The 24,187-nt window shown below is 31.2% G+C and overlaps 3 protein-coding genes across 5 annotated transcripts; 2 read left to right on the top strand and 1 right to left on the bottom strand.

Moving 5' to 3' along the window:
* Nucleotides 1-307: 307 nt before the first annotated feature.
* On the bottom strand, nucleotides 308-5,744 carry LOC117928803. 3 transcript variants are annotated; one of them, XM_034848819.1, is made up of 7 exons: nucleotides 5,523-5,744; nucleotides 5,368-5,407; nucleotides 4,906-4,986; nucleotides 4,693-4,780; nucleotides 2,505-4,576; nucleotides 1,370-1,556; nucleotides 308-1,281 (listed from the first exon to the last, which is right to left on the bottom strand). In XM_034848819.1, the coding sequence occupies exons 5-7, from the start codon at nucleotides 4,521-4,523 to the stop codon at nucleotides 638-640; spliced, it is 2,850 nt and encodes a 949-aa protein (XP_034704710.1). In that variant the 5' UTR covers nucleotides 4,524-4,576; nucleotides 4,693-4,780; nucleotides 4,906-4,986; nucleotides 5,368-5,407; nucleotides 5,523-5,744; the 3' UTR covers nucleotides 308-637. The 3 variants fall into 3 exon arrangements, with proteins under 3 accessions (XP_034704710.1, XP_034704709.1, XP_034704711.1); XM_034848818.1 differs by lacking the exon at nucleotides 4,906-4,986; XM_034848820.1 differs by lacking the exons at nucleotides 5,368-5,407; nucleotides 5,523-5,744 and having other exon boundaries at nucleotides 4,906-5,361.
* Nucleotides 5,745-13,370: 7,626 nt separating this feature from the next.
* On the top strand, nucleotides 13,371-17,342 carry LOC117929237 (glutathione S-transferase DHAR2-like). Its single transcript, XM_034849508.1, has 6 exons — nucleotides 13,371-13,509; nucleotides 13,590-13,680; nucleotides 13,798-13,941; nucleotides 14,954-15,071; nucleotides 15,213-15,353; nucleotides 16,975-17,342. Exons 1-6 carry the CDS (start codon nucleotides 13,452-13,454, stop codon nucleotides 17,059-17,061), a joined length of 639 nt encoding a protein of 212 aa, XP_034705399.1. The 5' UTR covers nucleotides 13,371-13,451; the 3' UTR covers nucleotides 17,062-17,342.
* A 4,501-nt stretch (nucleotides 17,343-21,843) lies between these two features.
* LOC117927767 (glutathione S-transferase DHAR2-like) lies at nucleotides 21,844-23,241 on the top strand. Its single transcript, XM_034847432.1, has 2 exons — nucleotides 21,844-22,235; nucleotides 23,147-23,241. The coding sequence occupies exons 1-2, from the start codon at nucleotides 22,083-22,085 to the stop codon at nucleotides 23,234-23,236; spliced, it is 243 nt and encodes an 80-aa protein (XP_034703323.1). The 5' UTR covers nucleotides 21,844-22,082; the 3' UTR covers nucleotides 23,237-23,241.
* The last annotated feature ends 946 nt before the right edge of the window (nucleotides 23,242-24,187 follow it).

Raw genomic sequence — 24,187 nt, 5'->3', positions numbered from 1 at the left:
CACTCGTCTTCAATACTAGCTCAGCATATAATGCTTCCCATACCTTCCCATTTCCTCCATCCATCATCTATGTAGTTGAAATTGCTAATAAATCTCTTCTAAATTATGGTCTTGTCTGTACCTGGTGGTGTCAACAATCCTGGTTATCCCATTGCCCAGCAGGCATACCTAGAATCCTTTCATCTGGCATTAACCTGGAACTAATCTAAGAGTAAATGCAATGGCATATCAGGACACGAACATGGCTGTACTTACTAATTTTCTTTCTTCTTTTTAAAAGAATCATTAATATTGCAATAGAGAAATATAAGTATGATCAAACAACAAGCACATACTATTGAATCAATCATAGGTATAAATGTATTGTCTATACAGTATACAACTAGAACTAAAGAGCATCTTCCCACACTCAGCACAAAAAAAACCACTGAATCTGTATATTTTCGTATGGATGTCTATTGATTCCAAGCCATCCTGGTATAACCACACTGAATTTTATATATCCTCTTCAAACATCAAAACTTCAAAACTTCCTCAAACTTCACTCGATAAAAAATTCTGCTATATATGTACATAAATATATTCTCCAAAAAGAATCACTTCTTGTTTTCCTATCAAAGAATAGAAAATATATGGTTCAAAAATTCTCCATACTCATGAACTCGGCTGCTAGCTCGTCAAGCAACAAGCTCTCTATTTCTCTACCAATTATAGTAATATTGTCTCCTAACTCTAACCACCGTGTTTCCCTTCCCAATGCCTTCCCAGATAAATTCTTGTTCATTTCCTTCTCTTGACTGGCAAGGATTTTCCATAGCTCCTCCTCAATCATTTCCTGACTCAGCTTGAAGCTCAATCTTTTTGTCACAGATCCCATCCACATGTGAATCTCTGTGCATGGCCAGAGAATTTCCATCAACCCTGAATTTATACGGTCAAATAGGAGCATCCTTTCTGACCTCTTCCAAGATGTCTGCTCACCATACTTCTTCTCTAACTTCTCGAACACCAAACGGCTCATTGGACATTCCGGAGAATGCCATGTTTCAAGGTCCATTTCCAAGTCACTTCCACAAAAACCTGCCTCGACTAAAACATCAACTAGGTAGGAGAAATCCCTACTCTCTCTGGCTTTGGATAATCCCCTTGGTTCTCTTTTTTCATCATAAAGACCAATAGATTCTTCCTCAGTGTCCTCATCACTTGAGATGACCATTCCAGGCCCTTCAGAGTATGCCTCTGGGGACTCTGATTTGAGAAGCTGAAGCTGCATCTGTAAACCTATCAAATAAAGCATAGATGAAATGAGTTGCATCAATCAAATTTGGTAAAGTTATATGAGACTGAAGATGCTTTCTAGTTCACTAACCACAGTTGTCAGTACCAACACTCTCAAAGCATTCAGAGTCAGATGAAATCTCTCCTTTGAATGGTAGTTCCAAAACGGAAACTGGACTTGGCTGATAAGCCTCCTCTAAGCTCACAGAAGATTCTGGGTTTGTTCCGGTGCAGTGTGAGGAAACTGAACTTCCACCAGGGGATCCAATTGATGCTTCCTGCAATATTATGACTTTATGAGTCAGGGAAGTTTTACAACATGATACTGGATACCAAAAATATGAAGCATGAAAATCTTCAAAATTTGACGGAAAAGATCATAGAAATAGTGCTTCAATTGTTCAAAGACAGAATTGTAAGCTTCTGAAAAGGTTATCAGTGGGCTTATCAGTCATGAAAAGAAAATATAGAAGCGATAAAACTGACTGCTGAGGTTCTACTGATAATTCAACTGCCCTCCACAAAGCTAGGTGCTCTACATTAACTCTGGTGCAATTTCTGCTAAAAGCTGCACACTAAAACATCGGTTTGTAGCCAAGCACTATCTAACAGACAGCTGAAGATGACATAAACTAAAGCAAATCAATTTGTGAACAGTATGAGGATTGCTCATTTGAGCTCATATGTACTAAAACAATGAATCCCCAAGCAACACTAGGCCAGGCTTGCTTAAACTCAGAACATGGATTAACCGATAACAACAGCTTGCTTTATAATTGATGATAAATATAACTTAAAAATAAGAAATTACAATGTTAAGTTGTTTTACCTCTTTAGGGATCAAGGAATTTTGAAAAAAATGTACTGGAAAGATAATTTCATAAAGCATAACCTTAGTTAACTAATCTAGTAAGGATCAAGCAGACCACATTCCCAGCTAAAAGCCTAAAGGATTTGTAATGAACCATGATTGAACATGGCTAGAAGAACTCCAATCAAGCAGTGCACAAGATTCAAATGAGATGAAATTATCATCAGGTGGTTAGGTTGGTCGGAGGGACAGAGCAAAAGCAGGAAGAGAACTAACTGCCAACTGAAACAACTAATGCTAGTTACTAAAGAATGACTTTTGAAGCAGTTTTAGGGTTTATTATTTATATGACTATGCTTGCAAAATATCCTCTCTAAATATTCAAGTATTATTTTAAAGAATGAAATGTCAAAACCTCCAGAATTGAAGCAACTGAGTCACAGCTAGCAGAATCTCCATCTTTCACCAACAAGATGCCAGCCATTGGTTTAGACTGCTGCTCATTGGTGATTCCAAACGACAAACCAATATCCTCAGTTTCAGAATCAGCCACAATGTCGGCAACTGCACTTATGGAGGCAACATTAACAATTGATGACTCAGGAACCTGCAAATTCTGTTCAAATGAATCATTCAACTCAGGTTGAAGCACCTGAGTTTTTTGTACTGTGTGATTACTTTCTGAATCAGAGCAATAGCAACTGCTACTCATTAACTTAGGAACCCCATAACTTTGTTCAGACAAATTATTCTCCTCAATTTTGTGCTTCTGCTCACTCAAGATCACACAAGCTTCTTGTGCAGTATGATTATTTTCTGAATCCAAGAAAGGAATGGACACAGATCTCTGAGAGCTTAATCTTGAGTTTCTGGGTCCTGAACAGTCATTTAAGTCAGAATTCTGCTTCCCTGATTTGTGTGGTTTCACATCAACAGCCTCTTCTGGTGTCATATACCAATCACAATGAAGAACTTCATTTCCAGTCATGGGTTCAGGACTGCCAATGGAAGCAGAAGCAGGAAGAGATCCAGATTTTGGAGAACTTTTGACACATCCACCCTTCCAACCATCCTTACTGCTAATGCCCAAAGGAGTACACAAGTTCACATCTCCATCATTTGCACCAAATTGCTTGCTTTGGCTATTCTTACCATGCTTGCAATCCAAATTTCTTGGCCTTGTTTCATGATCAGGCATGGCAAGCATTTCACCCAGGGTGCTGCCTCTACCGACCAGTCCAATTTCTTGGCAACTTTTGGTCATCTTCCATCTTTCTGGGAGTTGCTTCTTGGTTTCTCCGGCCACAGAAAACCCATTCCAGTTAGAAAATGATTTTTGGTGTAGGTTCTTCCAATTAATAAAATCTGGGGAAGAGGGCTTCATAACTTCAAATTCATTCAAATAGGTGTCATCACCTCCAAATCCTGATCTCGATACCTTGGTAAAACTGCTGCTTGCATTATGCTTCATTGGCTTGCCAATTACATTTGCAGTTTCCCCAGAAACTCTAGATCCATGCCCAAAAGGTTCCATGCCACTCCCCAATGTTTTCCTTTCTCTTGCTTCAACATGCATTTCCTCATTTTTAGAATGAGGAATATTTTTATGCCTCCTATAACTTGACTGAGAACCTTTATGACTAGTAGTTGAAACAAGAGATCTTGTACCTGGTGTCTTCCCAAGATTTGGTCTCAGAACAACAATCCTTGTATGGGAAATGCATCTGTCATCCTCCAACTGCAATCGAGACTTCGACAAATTATGAGAATAATCAGCACCAAATTCCTCGTGGGAGCGTGGAACAAGATCATTCCCAGGTTTCTGAAATGATTTTAAAGCATCTCTTTGTTCAGTTCTCCCCTCCAATCTCCCATATATTTCATTTTTTCTATGGCTAGAAGCATTTGATGCCTTTAAGCCTCTAACATTACCAGACTGGAGATAGGGAGAAACACCTTGCACATTATGAAGATGCTTAGTGAAAAAGGAACCTTGTTCCTGAAGACTTCCCAGTAAAAGATCATTATTGCTAGAATCTAGCACTTCCGGTGTATCATCAAATTCCTTAGAGAGCTGAAGCTTCTCGTTTATCAATAGACATTTTGGCTCCGTGAACTCCTGCAATGCCACATTCCCTCCAGTCAAATTTGAGCATCCTTTCCCCTTTTGAGGCAATGGATGATGATGCTTATCCATCCTTGGTATTGATGGCACTTCAAAAATATCCTTAAATTCTTGATGCTTTTCAGCAGTCATCCTGAATGAACAGCCTTCATAAGAAGAACGCTTCTCCCTGACACCTATAGATGCAGTTTTCCTCAGATAGTTCTCAGATAGCACTCTTTGCTGTTTATGGATGGGCTGCCGAGGTGGCAATTCATCGAGACCCATCAATCTTGCAATAACACTAGACGTGATTTGCTTAGATTCCATTACTTCCAACAAATTTTCAGCTACCTTAACACAAGCGCTACCTAAATCAAGAACTGTCCAGAAAATGCACAAATACATAAGCGTCGAGTCAAACAAAGGATCAAATACAGAATGGGCATAAACATAAATCAAGTTTCTCATAAAAACAAATGGGGAAGAACCCACTTACCTTATCTTCCTCTGCATCAGCCGTACTTCAAGAACCAAAATCAATGTGGATTTGGGAAAGTGACTTCGCTCCCAAGGATCCCTGCTGCCTGGAAAATATTTTTAATATTTTCAGAAACATTCAATGAAGAAGAAAATAAATAAATAAAGTTATAAACAGCACTGAAGGCTGAATTTCAAAGTAGAAGGCAATCAATGAAGTGTCTATAAAAACCTAATTTCGATTTCTTTTTCCTTTTCAAATAGAAATATCATGTCTTGAATCATTTCCTGGACCATTTCTTTCATCTTCAAGCTACATACAAGAGCACAAAAAGAAACCCATGACAGATAATACAAATACCTAAACCAGGTTCCAGAAGACCTAAAAATGTGAAGTAAAAACAAAATCCAAGTAATCAGAATCATGGAACAGCTAAAAGAGCTAAAGCGTATGGAATATTTAAAGAAAAAGGCGGTGCGGACAATCATCAAAAAGGACAATTCAAACAGTGAATATCAACACACTGCAATCATCTCCAATAATTACAATAAAAAACATCTGATTTCATTGAAACAAAGACACCATCATTCCAATTCCACTACAACAAAAAACCCCATCACCAATACGCAAACCCCCCCAAAAAAAATCAACACAATTATGGAAACGAATATCATCAGTATTCAAATCTCTCACCTCAACAGAACAGGGTATTCTTGGACGAAGCTTCTTCATTCTGAATCATAACCATGACAACAATTAATAAAAGCAACAACCCCTGACCATGAAAAAAACAAAACCCACATGATGGAAAGCTGTTTCCAAGGATTCAAGAAAATCTGTCAAGGTACCTTCAAGGTGGGCTCACTCTATCACCCGATTCTGACATGGGTACTGCAGGTTATTCAGATCAGAGTCATCCGAAATGAAGAAACTGTTGACTTGCATGCATACATAGACATATATACATAGGGGTAGGTCGGTCGTTGTTTGGAGGCTGAGAAAACTCGCCATCCGACATTAATCACGTCAGAAACACATGATTGGACAAGGGATATGTGGATACGATGACCTAGTGTCTGGTTGACACCTACAGTGAACTTTGAAGTGGAATTGCTATTTACACTCTTTCCTTTTCTTCTTAGTTCTTTCTCCACCCCAATCATCTTCCATTTCCCAATGGCATCTAGGCGTTATCTTCTCCGATTTTGTTTAGGAAATTTCTTTTTTTTGGAATAAAATAATTTATGATCATATCAAATCATGTAATTATACTCTATAAAATAATCAATACCATATCAAGAAAATGTTTTTATACTTAATGGGAATAAATGCTTTAAAGAAAAAACTATATAGTTATTTTATTAATAAATATAGCTATTTAAAAATTAATTTGAGTAGTGAAAAAGGAGTGACATGTCTATGTATGTATTATGTAGACAACAACTTGTTTAAAAGAACATTTATGATAATCTCATTTTCTGTTAGAAATTATTAATATATTTAATTAATATATATTTAGTTATCTTATAGGTAAATTAGTTTTTTTATTAGGTCTATTTAAATTTTAATAATATTATACCTATTTTAAAAGATAATTCATAATAAGAAATCTTAGATTTTCTTTTCATTCTTTCTCGTTGAATCTCTTTTGGATTTTAATATGGCATCATAGCAAAATTGATCTTTAATAAGACTTTTGATCTCATGAAAAAAAAGTTTAACCTTATATATTGTTTTCGTTTTTTTTTTTTTTTATGGTGGAATTCTTTTTTTTTTTTTTCTTTTTTGTCGTGTTTGATCATGGAATGCATAATTCTTTTCTTGTTTGATTTTGGTATTTGATTTTGTATTTATTCTATGATTGCCTTCAATCTATTAGTGTGAAATTGGATGGAAAAAATTATTCATATTAAAGTTATGTAATGAAAAAGTTTTTAAATGACAAAGATATGAGATTATATTATTGGCATTCTATGCAAACTTATGAATGAAAATGATGAAAAAGATGCAAAATAGTTAAATGCTTAGGAAGTAATCAATTCCAAAATTATCACTTGGATCAAAACTCCATTGATAATTCGATAAACATATGATTGACGAAGAATGAAATTGTCAAGGAGATCTAAGAATATTTAGAATGACTGTAATTTTGCATTCTCCTTGTTTGTTTGTTGGATATGAACCCAAATTCTACTTGTCTCTCATTCTTCTATGTTATTGGATATGAATTCAAATTATGTTTGTCTCTATCTTTTTATATGAATCAAAATTTTGTTTCTTTTTTTCTTCTTTGTTGTTGGATATGAATCCAAATTTTATTTGTCTCTCATTCTTTTATATTGTTAGATATGAAACCAAATTATATTTTTCTTTCTTTTTATATTGTTGGATATGAATTCAAATTTTATTTCTCTCATTCTTCTATGGTTTTGTATCTTCTTTTGTCTATTTTCCTTAATCTCTCTTTCTTTGACAATTTTATATCAACTTCTATCTTTCTTTTCTTAATGGTTTTAGATTTGTGTCTTCTACTACTTCTTCTCTTTGAGCATATGCCTTTCTTTTTTAGTCATATTTTCTTCCTTGAACATATATATTTTCTATTCCTACCAAGTCTCATGATGTCTTTAAGTTTGAACTTCTTATTTATCATTCCTTGGATAATACAGACTGTCTTCATGAAAATATTAGTATTTTAGTTTTTTATTGTCATACTCCTTCCTTTCCTCATATAGCTACACAAACACCTTCTAAAATTGTGGATTATCCTCCTTCATGTTCTTCTCGATGTCTCCCAAGCTATGACTTAGGAACTCTCTGCTTTGTATAAAACTGATATTTGGTGTTTGACACTTTGATTAAGCAATGCAAAGCTGGTTTGGTTACTAAGAGATTTTCTCAACAATATGATTGTGAAGTTGTTTACCAAGTCACACTACCTTCCAAGTTTTTGATTTTTGGTTGACAAACTTTTGATACTTCATACAATCATATTAAGTTTGTGAGGGATGTTAGAAGTTATTAATATATTTGATTATTATATATTTATTTATTTCGTTACTACATCCCTTATTTATTTAGTTACTATATTAAAATTATTTTATTTTATTTAGAAATAAGGGTAGATTAGTCTTTATACTTTTTTTATCAATCTATAATCATAACATTCAACTACAACAATAATAATTAAAAAAATAGAACAAATCATCGGCAAGAAAATAGTTTTTAAAAATTATTTTTAGTAATAAAATTCTATTTAAAATTTTAAATATAAAAAATAATTTTCTTAGCTAGATAATACAACAATAAAAATAGTTACTTTGTTCCTTAAAATTTCCGTGAAAATAAATGATCTTCCTTCTAAGGTTTCGACTAGAGGACATTGGAAGTAGCAAAAGTTATGGGTGGAAATAGTGGTTATAGGTTTTCAAATTTCCAGAGTCCAAAAATGACGCGATCAATAGGATTTGACCCACGCGCCAAAATATGGTCACGGACTCACGTGGCTTTCGCAGGACAAGGCAAATGATATGGCCCAGGCCCAAACATTCAACGAAGCAGGTCCCAACTCACCAGCAATAGCCCCACATGGCTAAAGGCCTTAATTATTGACCTAGACACGTTTATGGGCGGGACCCCGATCTTCGGAAATTTAAGTATGATTTTCTATGATGCTTTAATGTATATAATAGCAAAAATTTTAAAGATATATAATTCTTTTTAAATAATTCGTATTTTTATAACTCGTATAAGGTTTTAATTTTTGTTCTCACATTCAACGCAAATTCAATGTTGTGCCTCTCGTTCGAATAAATTTTCTATTTTTGGGTTTTAAAATAAAAAAGCAAATATAAGAGCTACAGGCCTATGTTAAATTTCAAAATTTTAATTAGATTAGGTAAATTTTATTGGATTGTAAAATCTGAATCAGTTTTATTACACTACGTTCGAGATACCAGAGGTCGAGTTATTCGATTAGCTTACTAAGCTAATGAATTCGTCCTTATAATATATTTAATATTTTCATATTTTAGACATTTTATGAGAGTGTAACGATAATTGAGATGAGTTTTTTTTTTTTTTAAGGTTTTACCATTATAACTCTTCTTGTTTTATTTTGATTAGTGAATTGTTGAGTATTATTACATTTTATGAACATAGAAAATTTAGGGATCATATTGATTGTCGAATCATGTTAATGATATCAAGTTCCATTTTTATTTTTTGTTGGTATGTTTGCATGATTTGGTTAACAAAATTAAAATTTTTTCCTTTAATTTCCAATAACCCATTAACGATTGGGAGGAGGGAGGAGAGGTGGGAAGTTGGAATCATTTGTTTCCAAGACACTTTAACCATTGGGAAATGGAAGAGGTGGAGGGTTTGTTCCAAAAAATTCATCCTTTGGTTTTGCATAGTGATGTGGAGGATGTTTTGAGTTGGAAGATTAGTAAGAATGACTCATTTTCTATTAGATCTTTCTACCGGAGTTCTCACACATGCCTCTAGTGAACCTTTTCCTTTGAGCATTATCTGGAGATCTTAGGCTCCCATAAGAGTTAGCTTTTTTGCTTAGGAAGTGTCTTGGAACATAATTTTGACCATTAATCAACTTAAAAGAAGGGGTTGGAATATGCTAAATAAGTGTTATTTATGTAAAATGAAAGAGGAAACTAGTGACCACTTGATTACTTTTTGTAAGAAGGCTACAATGCTATGGAGCTTGCTTTTCTCCCTTTTTGATGTGTAGTGGGTCTTGCATTCCTCAATCAAAAGGAATTTGATAGCTTGACATGATGCTTTTGTGAGTAGGAGAAAGGAAAAGGCTTGGAGGGCTGCCCCTTTGTTTAATGTGGACCTTATGGAAAGAAAAAAATGAAAGAGTGTTCAATGACATTTAACAATCTAACCAGGTTTTAAAACTTTCTTTTCTGTACAATTTTATGAAGTGGGGTAGGGTGTATTTAGAGGATCATTCTTTGTTCTTGTTTGATTTTATAGAATGACTTTTGTCCAGATAGGAGAAAAGTTTTTCTTTCTTTTAGCCTAACTTCTTGAGCATTGTCTGCACTTTGTATGTACTCTTTTCGCCTTTTCTAGGCTTTCCTAACACAAGCTCTTATTTGCCTATCAAAAATTTCCAATAACCCAAATTGCCTTAATCTCTAGTTCTTTCCTTCAACAAAGTATTCAAAGCTACAAAACCCTATCAAATTTGAATGAAATGTATTAAATTCAATCAAAATTTACATGGGATATATTAGAAAAATGACAAAACCTAGGGATTTTTCTCAATAGTACGGTAATTTAAAAAAGTTATGCTTAAATTACTGTAGTAGAAGAAGTTATTACAAATATACAGTAGTTTTTGCCACCTAGGGAAGAGGATTTGCCACTTAAGAGAGAGGAGAGAGGAGAGAGGTTCAGCGGATAATTTTTTTTTTAAACCAAAATTATCTTTTCAAATTTCAAAAGTCAAAGGGAAATCGTCTTTTCAAAAGACGAGTTCCATGAAAAAAAAAATTAGTATTTAAAAAAATTCCCCATTTACAAGGGAACTCGTCTCTTGAAGAGACGAGTTCCTTGAAAAAAAAAATATATATTTTTTTTAAAAATCCCAAATTATTATTTTAAAAAAAAAAACAACAATTCCTCGAGGGAACTCGTCTCTTAAGTTCCCATGGGAAAAAAAATATATATTTTTTAAAAAAATCCCAAATTAAAAAAAAAAAAAAAAAAACAATGCCACAAGGGAACTCGTCTCTTCAAGAGACGAGTTCCCATGGGGAAAAAAAAAAATTTATAAAAAAATTCCCAAATTAAAAAAAAAAAAAATCTTCAAGGGAACGGGCTAGCTATGATAGCAAACGGGCTAGCTATGATAGCAAACGGCTTACCTATGATAGCAAACAGTGTTGTTCAAAATAGCAAACGGTATTTTCAAAATAGCAAACGGTATTGTTCATAGCAAACGACTTATCTATGAAGAGACGATTTCCCTTTTGGATTTTTTTTTTCTTTTTATAATTTGAGATTTTTTTTAATGAAGAGACGATTTCCCTTTTGCAATATTTTTTTTATTTATTTTTTTATATTTTGGGATTTTTTTTAAAAATATATTAAAAATATTACTTTTTTTTAAAGAGACTATTTCCCCTTTGCAATTTTTTTATTTTATTTTATAATTTGGGATTTTTTTTTTTAAAAAATAAATATATTTTTTTTTATGGGAACTCATCTCTTCAAGAGACGAGTTCCCTTGAGGAATTTTTTTTTTTTAAATAATAATTTGGGAATTTTTTTTTTTTTAAAATATATATATATATATATATATATATATATATATATATATATATTGGATTTTTTTTTTTTTTAAAAAAAAACGAGTTCCCTTAAGGAATTGTTTTTTTTTTTTTTTTAAATAATAATTTGGGAATTTTTTCAAAAAAATATATATTTTTTATTTTTCATGGAACTCGTCTCTTGAAGAGACAAGTTCCCTTGAGGAACTTTTTTTTTTTTTTTTAATTTGGGAACTTTTTTAAAAATATATATATTTTTTTTCCATGGGAACTCATCTATTGAAGAGACGAGTTCCCTTGCGGAATTGTTTTTTTTTTTTTTTTTTTTTAGAAATTTTTTTAAAAAAAATATTAAAAAAAAAAAATTTCCCATGGGAAAAGACGAGTTTTCCTTGTGGAATTGTTTTTTTTTTTTTTTTTTTTTTTTTTTTTTTTTTTTTTAAATTTGGGAATTTTTTTTAAATATTTAAAAATTTTTTTTTTTGAAGAGACGAGTTCCCCTTGTGGAATTGTTTTATTTATTTTTTTTTTTTTAATTTGGGAATTTTTTTAAAAAATATATATTTAAAAAAAAAAATTTCCCATGGGAAACTCGTCTCTTGAAGAGACGAGTTCCCATTTGGAATTGTTTTTTTTTTTTTTTTTTTTTTTTTTTAAATTTAGGAATTTTTTTTTTAAAAAATTTTTCCATGGGAAACTCGTCTCTTGAATTTCCCTTGTGGATTTTTTTTTTTAAGGAATTTTTTTTAAAAATATATACCTTGAGGAATTTTTTTTTTTTTTTTTATATATATATATTTTTTTCATGAATACTATTTTTTTTTCATGGAACTTGTCTTTTGAAAAGACGATTTCCCTTTGAAAATTTGAAAAGATGATTTTGGTTTTAAAAAAAATTATCCGCTGAACCTCTCTCCTCTCTCCTCTCTCCTCTCTCCTAAGTGGCAAATCCTCTTTCCTAGATGCAAAAACTACCGTATATTTGTAATAACTTCTTTTACTACAGTAATTTAAGCATAACTTTTTTAAATTACCGTACTATTGAGAAAAATCCCAAAACCCAGCTAGTTGGCATAGAGAGTGGTGGTACCATGATTGTGATTTGCATCAATTTCCACTTCACAAATCTCTTGCCTTTTCAAATTTTGGTTTTTGTTGACTAAGATATAAAGTGAAACCTAGGAAATATACATACAAAAGAAACGATTCTCTTCCAAAAGTAGACAATGGGATGATCCCAATACTTGTATTGATATGGGACATCACATGTCTTTATAGAGAAAAATAATAATAATACTAATAATAATATGGGAATTTTTTTTTTTCCTTTTTTTCTCTTTAAAATTCCTTCACTAATAAAAACTTTTTTAAGATTGTGAGGTAGACATACTCCGGGTTTAAAGTCAACGAATTATTTGTTTCTATATAAACATTATTTATCATTGCATCTCATAACTTAAAAATGCTATATACTTTAGAAATTTCTTCCCCTATTTTATTTTTTAATATTTTTTATAGCAATCTTATAAAAAAAAAATCGATTTAGTTTTAATTATAAATCAAAAAAGATTTTAAAATTTTATTTTTGGTAATTTTCTTAATGATACATTATTTAATAAAAAATGATTTTTGAAAAATGATTAGTATTTAAAAAAAAAAAAAGAAATGTTTTGTAAACATTTGAAAATCGTTTTAAAAACATGAAGGATCACTTGAAGTAATTAAAACCACTTGATTGGTAATTCTTTCAAAATCACTTTTAAAAAACACTATAAATTAAAAGTTCTTTAATCAAAATCACTTTTAAACAAGCTCGTGATTGAAAGTTTATTATATATAACTTTTATTAGTAACTCTTCCATTAAAAACGTTTTTAAAAAGAATGAGTTATAAAAATATTTTCTTAATATTTTCTTAATACATTATATAACATTTTTTTATGAAAAAAATCATCTATTAAATAATTGTATACAAATGATTTGAATTGGTTTCCTAAATTTATCAAATACTTAATTTTTATGAGATAACACTTCAAAATATTAAAAAAACATTTTTAATTTTTTAAAAATCACTTTAAATTAGACTTTTAAAATGTATTTTATAATGATTTTAGAAAATATTTTTAATATTTCTAATAATTGAGAAATAAAAAGTTTCAAAATATATATAAAAAAAAAACTAGAAATATTCAATCGCAAAAGATTTTTCATAAAGTGAAGTTTTTGATCCTACTATTCTTAATATATTTCTAATATTTCCTTTGGTGGAGAAATAAAAAGATGATGTTGAAAGTTGAAACTGAAGGCACTGGAACTTTCCGGAGAGCCCCGAAGTCTTCTAACAAAGTCCCAAAAGGGTCAATACCACTCATAAAAAAGGCAGTATATATCCTTATTATTAAATATTAATCACCATCCTCTCTTCTCACGTCATACTCTGCTCTCATTTTTCTCCCATTTTCTCTGCACCCAAACAATGTCTTTTGAAGTCTGTGTTAAGGCTGCTGCCGGTGATCCTGAAATTCTTGGAGACTGTAATCTCTCTCTCAAGAGTTTCTTTCTCTGGGTTGTTACTATGATTTGTGTGTGACACTGGGTTTTTGTTTGTTTTTAGGTCCATTCAGCCAAAGGGTTCTGCTGACTCTGGAGGAGAAGAAGGTGCCCTACAAGATGCATCTGATCAATGTTAACGAGAAGCCCCAATGGTACGTGTATTTCCATCCATTTTCGAGGGCTTTGGGTTGTTGTGATTTGTGATTTGTGATTTGAGAGGGTGTGAGCCAAATTGGGTGGTGGTTGATGACGATGACGATTATTGTTAGGTTTTTGGAGATGAACCCAGAAGGGAAGGTGCCGGTGATCAAAGTGGACGATAAATGGGTCCCTGACTCTGATGTCATTACTGGGGTTCTTGAGGAAAAACATCCATCTCCTCCTCTCGCTCCTCCTCCTGAACATTCGTCTGTGTAACGTCCTACACTCTCTTAGTTAATGGCAAGACTTAGTTTGAAAATTTTGTAAAAGTTGCAGTTGTATGATTCTGTAGTTTTTATACCTTTATATCTTATGCTTTACTTTCTATCCTGTTCTATCCTTTTTTGGTTGGTTGTGATACATCCACAGTGCTTGATTGGATGTTCATCTTATTAGGGTTTTCTTTTTTCCGATTATCTTCTATAGAAGCTGCATTATATAATTATCTAGTCGTTTCATTTCTTAATATATGTGCTTTTTGGTGATGGATCAAGAAAAATTTTGACAATTTTGTTTGTGTAGTGCTTGGTTGAATGTTCATCCTTTTAAGGGTTTTCTTTTTTCCCATAGAATTTGTTGCTGTTTCCAATGGATGTTGGCCGGGAGGACTAAGCGGTGTTATTGAGATGTGTTCTTTTGGTAGCTTGCTTGATCTGCAATTGGAGTTTTGCTGAGAAAATGAAGAAACAAAACGGAAATGAGAATTAAAGCCATTTTTTTTTCTGTTGTTGTGGCAGACAAATGAAATAACTTTAGGCTTGTTTTGAAGTAGAGACGAGGTTTCTTGTCTCTTTTGGAGAAGATAAAAAAGATGAAAGTTCTAGGAAAACATGTTTGGAAACATTAATTTTGGTTTCAAAAATGGTCATTTTAGAAAACAAGAAAAGTATTATATGTTTTCCTGCTTCTAAAATGTAAGCATTTAATATTAAAATCTGAAGACCAGCATTTCATCCTTTTAATTTTGGAAAATAAGAATGTTGATGTAGTAGCTATTGTCATTGATGCTACCAAACTGACCTATTCATTGAGCTGAACTAAGTCTTGTGCAATTATTGTTATTTCCTGTCTCTACTATTATTATTGTTGTTGTTATTATTATTTGGGTTTTATTGTGGACTAAACAATAGAAAATAGTAGGATTGGAATTTTTTTAATCTTGATTTTCTTGAAATCAAATTGGAATTACTGAGTGGTTTTTTTTTTTCTTCTGATATGCTCCAGGGGATCTAAAATATTTCCTGCTTTTGTCAAGTTCTTGAAGAGCAAGGATCCTAATGACGGTTCAGAGCAGGCTTTGCTGGATGAATTGAAGGCCTTGGATGACCATCTTAAGGATCATGTATGTGTTTATACTATATTTATTTGAAATACAATCACATTATACTGAAAGAGTGATTTTTCTTTTTTTTTTGGGTTTCTTTTTTATTTTTTGTGCATTCATTTGGACATGCATATGCTAAATTGTTGAGGATTGATTCAGGGTCCTTACATCAATGGGGAAAATATCTGTGCTGTGGATTTAAGTTTGGCCCCAAAGCTGTACCATCTTCAGGTGGCTCTTGGCCATTACAAGAACTGGACTATCCCTGAAAGCTTGTCTCATGTCCACAATTACATGAAGGTATGCCATATTGTTGTAGTCTGGACAATTTATGTAAGTTTTTGATATTGGACTTCTTTACTGGAGCAAAATTTACTGTTTTTGCCACTAAGATGCGAGTCATGTATGTATTGATGAGTAGGTGGTGATTTTGTCTTGGCAGCTTATGTTACTCTGGTAACATTTCCTTTCATTCCATGCTAAGTTTTACCCAGTAGCCCAAAATATTTAGTTGATGTTTGGTATGTTTGTAAAATAGTGATGCCTAAGAAAACCACGATCAATGCAGTATTATTACTGCTTTTCTAGCTTGATCACTTGGATGTGAGAACACTATCTAGGTTATATCTGGTAGCTATAGCTTGAAATGCGTAGGATATATTTAGTATCTTTATGGTTTGTACAAACAGATAATTGGGAATGTAGTACAGTCACTGGTTTGGTATAATCCCATCCATAGACAGGATCTGTTGCAATATCATTCCTGTTCTGGAGCCTTGGTCACTCAGATGCTGATCAAAACCATGTGGGTATCACATTGCTTGAGATAGGATTGCAAGTTCTGGAGTAGGATATACCATTACTCCTTATTCATTTGATCCTTTGTATCCTTATTTAATGACAATTGGTATGCATGCCCTGTTGACACTCCTTTGACTGGTAATACGTCCTCCTCTATTTGTATTTGCACATGGTCATTAATGAAGTTTTTAGCAAAAATTTATTGTAGTCAATCCCTTATGGTATGTTGTTTTAATGTTTTGGGTTACATTTCTACCAGCCCAAAGCCAGTTTCTAGTGACATGCTTACATTGATCTGGAGTTCATTTTAATTGTTTAATGAGCTCTTTATCGTGATTGAAAGTGTTGAGGTCTTCTTTCTAAGAGTATGATTTTGAGATTCATAGGAATGAACTTGTTGGGTAATCTTTATTTCTCAAATTGAACCATTCAGCAGTTTGATTAACAGCCTGTGATGATTCCTAGTTTCTTATGGTCTGTTGTAGTTTGAGGTCATATTGTTTGAACCTTTCATGTCAGTAACAGGGCAAAAAAGTGTAAAGGGACTCATGTTTGCTATCAAAAGTCCTATGTAAAAAAGTGGTGATCAGGTGATGAAACTTGTGGAGTGAAAAGCTCGTGGTTAGTTGTAGTGTTTGGAGGATCTGCATTATTCTTGGTCCTTGGTGGAAGCTTCACTGCTGTCAAAATTGGCATTTCCAAGTAAATTGTTGTTTGTTAAGTCATGCTTGTCTTAAAAGTTTCGAATGCAAACGTCCAGGATGGTTTTCCTGTGCAGCAACTTGTCCAGAATCTCCTTCCTACCACCTAACAGATCCTACAGGATTAACCCCTTTCAGGGAAATTTTGGGTACTATAGAAGTGCAAAAAAATGACTGCAATTGACTTTTCAAAAAGACATTCTTCGGCATTGTCATGTATATCTTAGAAGTTCTCTATGCATTTTTTGATTCGGGTTCAGAGACAGTTCTCTTATCGTGTCCTTTCTAAAAGTCTAATTAAAATTTTACATACTAGTTAGTTTAAACTTTAAACAGTTAGCATTAAAAGAACGGATTTTACCCTTAGTTTTGTTTGAATTTTTCTACTGACAATCATGCTGTGTAATCCTAACCTGCAGTTACTTTTCTCTCGGGAGTCCTTTGAGAAAACCAAACCAGCACCGGACCATGTAGTTGCAGGATGGGCACCAAAGGTCAATGCATGAAATTGTTCTAAACTAGAAGCTTTTGGTACCAAAGCTATGAAGGGTATGTGAGATCTGCTCTGCTTCTCAGACTTTTGAGCCACTACCTTCACAGCTTGCTTGTCTATAATAAATGTATTTACCAGTCAGTCTTAGCTATGACGGTATCTACTCTTTTGCCTTCACCATTACATCCATCTCCATATATGTCATGTAATGAAGGCTATTTGGTATTTAGGGCTGCTGCTGCTACTCTTCCCAATTTTTATAATAGGATGTGTTAATTTTATTTATTCCCTTGAGGTTTAGTGTATTTACATTTGGTCACCTTCAAATTGTTTTGGTTAGCACTTTCATATATATAGAATTTATTTTTTAGGGAGTCAAATTAAAAAATCTCTAAAAAATAAATTTTATGGACCCTGATAATTAATAACTAAATTTGAAATGAGGATTTTAGTTGTCACTGTGGGAATTCCCAACCCAACTTTAGGTTGGGCTTGGTGCCAATTGAACATATTGATACGTGGGTGCAACTTTCAAACATAGCCCAGATTTTTTTAGCTCTATGTGGTAATGTTGAACCCAGAATCAAACAGTTCCGATGTGGGACAGCCCTTTATGCTTGGGGTAGCAAAAATCAACATTTGATATTGAAAGTAATATTTGAAGATAGAGATAGCCACAGCCTGATTTGTTTTTCCTTGTAGAACTGTTTCTATTTTTTCATAGACGTATTTTAAAACAAACAATGCCCCACATAAGTTTTTTTACTTCTAGTTCTGATTTTCAATGGCAGAAATTAAAAAATTGCATTCAATGGTTGCCCCACCAAAAAAATAAAAAGACCAATCTTAGCAGAAATCAAATGTTTTGACAAGCTTTTTAAAATCTCTTTTGAGGAAGATGGAAAATGACTTGGTGGGTGATTTTCTTAACAATCTTTTTAAAAAATATTTATTAAGAAATATAATATATTTGATATTATTTTCAAATCTCTTATATTAATTTGAAGTCGTATTTTTAAAATTCTCTTTTAAAGAATTATTTTTATTGAATTGTTGAAACTTTATAATTAATAGTGGTATAAATTGTTAAAAAATATTATATTTTAATAAATATTTATTAAAATTATTTTGGGACAATTGTGTTTTGGGTTTGGGTCAAAAATTAACATTTGGTCCATATAACTTACATAATTAATAGAAATGATATAAGATGTTAAGAGATGAATATACTTTTTAAATTTTCATATATTACCTTTTAAGGATATAAAATAGTAATGGACTAAAATACCTAATGACCTTTCACATAAACCTTTTTAAAATTTGGATTTTAACAATTTTCACACCACTATTCACACAACCATAATAATTCTATTTTAATAATTTGGATTTTTCATTTTTAAAATTTTTTTTTCATAAGTAATTGAAAATCAATATTATTTTCCATTTTAAATTATAAATAAAGAAAAATTATGTTCAAAAACTATTTAAAAAAATACTTTTTAAAAAATGGTAATATGATTTATATTTTCTTTTTGAAAAAACATTTAATTAAAAAATGAAAACTATTTTTAAAAATAAAAATTGAAAACCTTATTTAGTACTATTTTATTTTTTTTCCATTAGTTATTTTAATAATAAAAATATATATATATATAGTATGTTTACACTTAAATATAGAAATTGGTCAATTATGTGTTTTTTGTATGACTATCTTTTACATGAAAAATAATTAAATAACTAAATTATATATATTTATTACTCTTTTTAATTTTATTTTCTTTATTTATTTTTTGTCTAATAGAAAATTTTAATATATCCATAATTAACAAAGTAATAGATTAATTGTGCACATTTTGATCTATTAAAATAAATTACTTTCTAATTTAAATAAATAAAATGAAATAAGTAAATAAATTTGGGGTTATTTCTATTTTTTTAACATATCTTATATTAATATTTTTTATGATTAACTAATTTTTTTATTATTTTTTTCTTTAATTCCAAAAATAAAATGAAATAAATAAATAAATTTGGTATTTTCTAACTCATCTTATATTCATATTTCTTATGGTCAAATAAATTTTGCATTCTTTTTTATTTATTTCCAAAAATAAAAGGAAATAAATAAATAAATAAACTTGGCTTAAATAACAATTTTAAAGTAATTTCTTTGTCTTATTTTTAATTACATTTTGCATTGAAAATAAAATAAAATAACGTTTTATTTGTTTTAATTATTTTAAATGTCAAACTATTGGAAACATGGTTTACACACTCATATGGATATAATTTATGCATATATATGAAATTTATATCATTATACAATGTTATTACACTAATTGTATAAGGGGTGTACAAGACTGTACATTTTGAACAACTTTTGTTTTTTTTTCTTGTCATTTAAGGATTATACGCTCTCTTACCACAAATTCTTTTATTTCATGTATTTTATTTAACTTGCATATAACAATTCAAATACTTACCTTAATAATTATGTTTGGGGAAAAATTTTGTTTTTACGTTTTATATCATTTTTTAAATCAAATCATTGGAAACATGGTTCACACATCATATGTGGCACATAATGTATACATATGGATGAAATTTGCACCATTGTACAAGGGTGTTATACTAATTATACATGGTAAATGTTCAATTGGATAAGACAAATGTTTTAATTGTATAAGACAAATATTCTAGCTATATAAGGGGTATACAAAGTTATCATTTGTGAAAGATTTCAATCAATTTTGGACAACTTTTTTTTTTGTCTTATCATCTAAGGATTGCACACTCTCAAGGTACACATTCCTCTATCACACACTCATCTTATGTATTTTATTTAACTCGCATATGACAATTCAAATACTTATCCTACTAATGATGTTTGAAAGAAAATTTTGTTTTTCCATCTTCCATTACTTTTTGAATCAAACCAATGAAAACATGGTTAATCTACCTATGGTTACACATTGAGTAGGGGGTATATGGAATTTGAGTCACTGTATAAGGTATTTACACTAAGTGTACATGATAAATATACTAACTGTACAAAGATGTATAACACTATTATTTGTGAAGGATTTTAAGTGATTCTGAAAAACTTGTTTATTTATTTTCCCTAACCGATGATAGATGACATTCCTTACCCACATTGATTAAGCATACATTCATCTCATGCACTTTATCTAACTTGTATATGGTCATTTGAATAGGTACCTCACTTATGATGATTGTAAAACAAAATTATACAACAATTTTTCTTATTTTTTAAAACAAAATCAATGCAAACATGATTAACCGACTTATTATCAGATATTCAGGAGATGATGTATGAAATTTGAGTTATTGTACAAGGATATTACACTAACTGTACAAGACAAATTTACTAATTGTACAAGGGTGTACAAGACTACTTTTTGTTAAGGATTTCAAGTGATTTTGAAAAATTTTCCCATTTTTTTCCACTCAAGGATTTTTCTGCACTCAAATTCTCTCACTCAAGAATTGTTTCGAATTTTATTTTTAAATTTCATCATCAAAATTTTGTAATTGCATATTTTGTTTTTATAGTTTTAGCAATGTTCTTTCTTTCCACTATTTTTTTTTTTTGTGAAATTTTATCCAAATGAATCTATATTTAAAATTATAATCATATTTATCAAATTTTTTACTAAAATTATCTTTAATTCTTTTAATATATTTATACTCATTTATTTAAAAAATGAAAAACTAATTTTTTTTGTAAACATGTTCTATTACCTTTCAAGTAAAAAATTAGATAAGTTTGAAAGTCAATAAAAAAAAAATTAAATACCACTTTTAATAATTTTTAAATAAAATTTTATATAATATATTTTATTTGAAATTTAATTTCTAAAGTTTCACTAAAAAATTGTATTGACAATTTTCTTGTTGTGAGTCAAAATACTTTGCATTAGTCTATCTAGATAAAAAAAATTATTAATATAATATTAGAACTTCATATCTTAGTTATTTTTTTCAATAAATTTATCTTTTAAAATATTTAAAAAAAAAACATTAAAAATTAAAAAGCTAAAAGGATATATATAATAAGAATGAAGTGATAGTCAATTTTTAAATTTTTTAAAATATGGTTAATGTAGAAAATATAAAAATTAATTAAAAATAAGAGAAATGTATAAATGAAAGGGTAATATAAATTTAAAATAAAAATGAATATTAAACTAAAAGATAAATACAAAAAGATAAAAAATATTTGGATGAAAAATCCCAAAATTTTTATCCTTGCTGATAATAAGAGTAAAAAAAATTCAATATCTTTAAAAATGAAAAAAAAAAAGAGAAAAACATTATTGCTTTTTATTTGACATAAAATAAAAATATAGATTGAAAGAAAAAGAAAAAAAAAAAAAAACAAGTAATACTTAATAAGGAATAGAAAAGGGAAAAAAAACAATAAAAAAATTGAAATTTATACGCATTATGTGCCAATATAAAGGTTAAGGGTATTTTAGGGATTAATGAAGGACAATATCATTCTTCTCAATTTTCAGACTTTTTTTTGGGTGTGGGGCTTAATTATGTAAGATGTATGAACCTTGGACCCAGCCGAACCCAAAACACAATTTTCCCAATTATTTTATGTTTTTTTTAGAGGGGCTTAATTGAACACTGACCCAAAAGTCCAAAATTACCCTTCACAAAGGCATTATATACCACTACCAATGACAGCACAAGCTGCACAACATGCATAGTTAATCACCATTCTCCGCTCTCACCTCACGCTCACTCTCTACTCTCATTTTTCTCCCATTTTCTCAGTACCCAAACAATGGTCTGGGAACTCTGTGTTAAGGCTGCTGCCGGTGCTCCTGATCTTCTTGGAGACTGTCATCTCCCTCTAGAATTTCTTTGTCTGGTTTGTTTGTTATATACTATTGACTTGTGCGTGATGATGGGTTTTGGTTTGTTTTAAGGTCCATTCAGCCAGAGGGTTCTGATGACTCTGGAGGAGGAACATTTTCAAGGGCTTTGGGTTTGTTGACGAGGATGATGATGATGATTGTTGTTAGGTTTTTCGAGGTGAACCCAGAAGGGAAGGTGCCGGTGATCAAAGTGGATGGTAAATGGGTGGCTGACTCTGATGTCATTACTGGGATTCTTGAGGAAAGACATCCTTCTCCTTCTCTCGCTCCTCCTCCTGTATGTGTAGTGCTTGCGCTGGTTGAATGTTTATCCTACAAGGGGTTTTATTTATTTTTTTTTCCAAAGAATTTGTTGCTGTTTCCGATGGGTGTTGTGTAGGAGTGACTTTCATAATTGTTTTAAACATTTCTAATGCTTGAAAAATACTTGAAAAATAAAAAAATTTAGGTATTAAAAAGACCAAAAACACTTCCCGAGTCACTGAAATGCACTCTAAGAGTGAGTTTCAATAATTCAAAAAAACATTTTTAATCTTTTAATCACTTGAATAATAATTTTTTTGAAAGGTTTCTAATTTTTCTATCACTTGAATTATAAAATTTTTGAAACATTTCTAATTTTTCGATCACTTGAATTATAAATTTTTTGAAACGTTACAAATATTGGAAGTGTTCCTAAAATAACTGCCAAATGGGTTCTAAGTGGTATCATTGAGATGGATTTTTTTGGGTAGTTGCTTGATATGCAATTGGAGGTTTTTTAGGATGCCTTTGGTTGCTCAGAAAATGGAGAAGATAAGAAAATGAGAACTAGAACCATTTTCTTTCCTCTTGTTGTGGCAGACAACAGAAATAAACTTCATGCCTGCTTTTTTGTGGAGATGAGGATTCCTGCCTCTTCTGGAGAAGAAAAAAAGATAGAAAGTTGGAGGAAAACATGTTTGGAAACATGTTTTTTGGTTTTAAAAAATACTTCCTAAAAATGGGTCATTTTACAAAACAAGAAAATATATATATTTTTTTCCTGTTTGTATTTAACATTAAAAATCTGAAAATCAATCTTTTATGCTTTATAATAAGAGAAAATCATTTTTTTTTTCTTTCCTACTTTCTAGCAGCTAAACATAACCCTAAAGTTTTGTTTGAAATTTTCTAATGATAATCAAGCTTTGTAATCTTAACCTGCAGGTGGTTTTCTCTCTGGAGTCCTTCAAAACCAAGGCACCACCGGACTTTGTAATTGCAGGATGGGCAGCGGAGATTGCTAGGAGATCATAAGTCATGTGAGGGTATGTGGGATCTGTCTGCTTCTCAAGACTTTTGGACCCACTGGTCCCACTCCCTACACTGCTTGCTTGTCTCTAATAATAAATCTATTTATCAATCACTATCTTAGCCATGGTTCTATTTACTCTTTGCTCCTACCATTACATTTATCTCCTTGGCTGCCTTCATTGAAGCCCATTATAACATGTCATCTAAACATGCATACCATGTGCCAAAAAGCTTACGAATTTGAAGGGTGTTGAGGTCCACAAGAAAGCACCATTCAGTTGCTCGATCGTTTGGGCCTAATGCAGTTTGATCAGTCACATTCTTTGGATATTGATGTCTAGAATCTATTAACTGCAAAATTATAAACCTTTCTAGAAGAAAATTCTCAAATCTTAGATTTATTTTGATTTACATCCATATATGCATAGCTCCATGTAGTAATTTTGAACCACGTATTCAATCAGCTCCAATGGATGTAAGTGATAAGTCTCATTTTTTTCCTTTGAAATTAAAGATTGGGACTATGGGGCAATGACTCAAACCAAACAAAAGATCGAGTTGGGCTCTTAGGCATTGTGCTGAACACATCATAGGGTATCTTAAAAGAGACTTGAAAGATTCTTATGCGTCCCCCATATAAAACTAAAGACACAGGGAAAACAAGGTTTTAGGGGGGGAAAAAAAGGTGAAAATGGAAAAACCCACATCGACGAAGTAAGAAAAACACACCACAACGCCTTCTGACTTTTGAGGAGTACGTAAACTACCCATTAAGCATGGTTGAAAATTCATCTAAAAAGGAGTTTCAAAAATGAAAAATAAACAAAATTAGAAGCTTTATTACACATCAAGTCCCATTCATTGACCCATTCACTGTAATCCCACGGCCCACATAAAAGAGGTAGAGGACATGGAAGACAAAAGAATGAAGTGAGAGCTCAGAGGCAGTCATTT

This window comes from Vitis riparia, chromosome 13 (assembly GCF_004353265.1).
Source record: "Vitis riparia cultivar Riparia Gloire de Montpellier isolate 1030 chromosome 13, EGFV_Vit.rip_1.0, whole genome shotgun sequence".
Classification (NCBI taxonomy): domain Eukaryota; kingdom Viridiplantae; phylum Streptophyta; class Magnoliopsida; order Vitales; family Vitaceae; genus Vitis; species Vitis riparia.
Note: the sequence above shows the minus strand (reverse complement) of the source record. Positions and strands in the feature narration are given on the sequence as shown.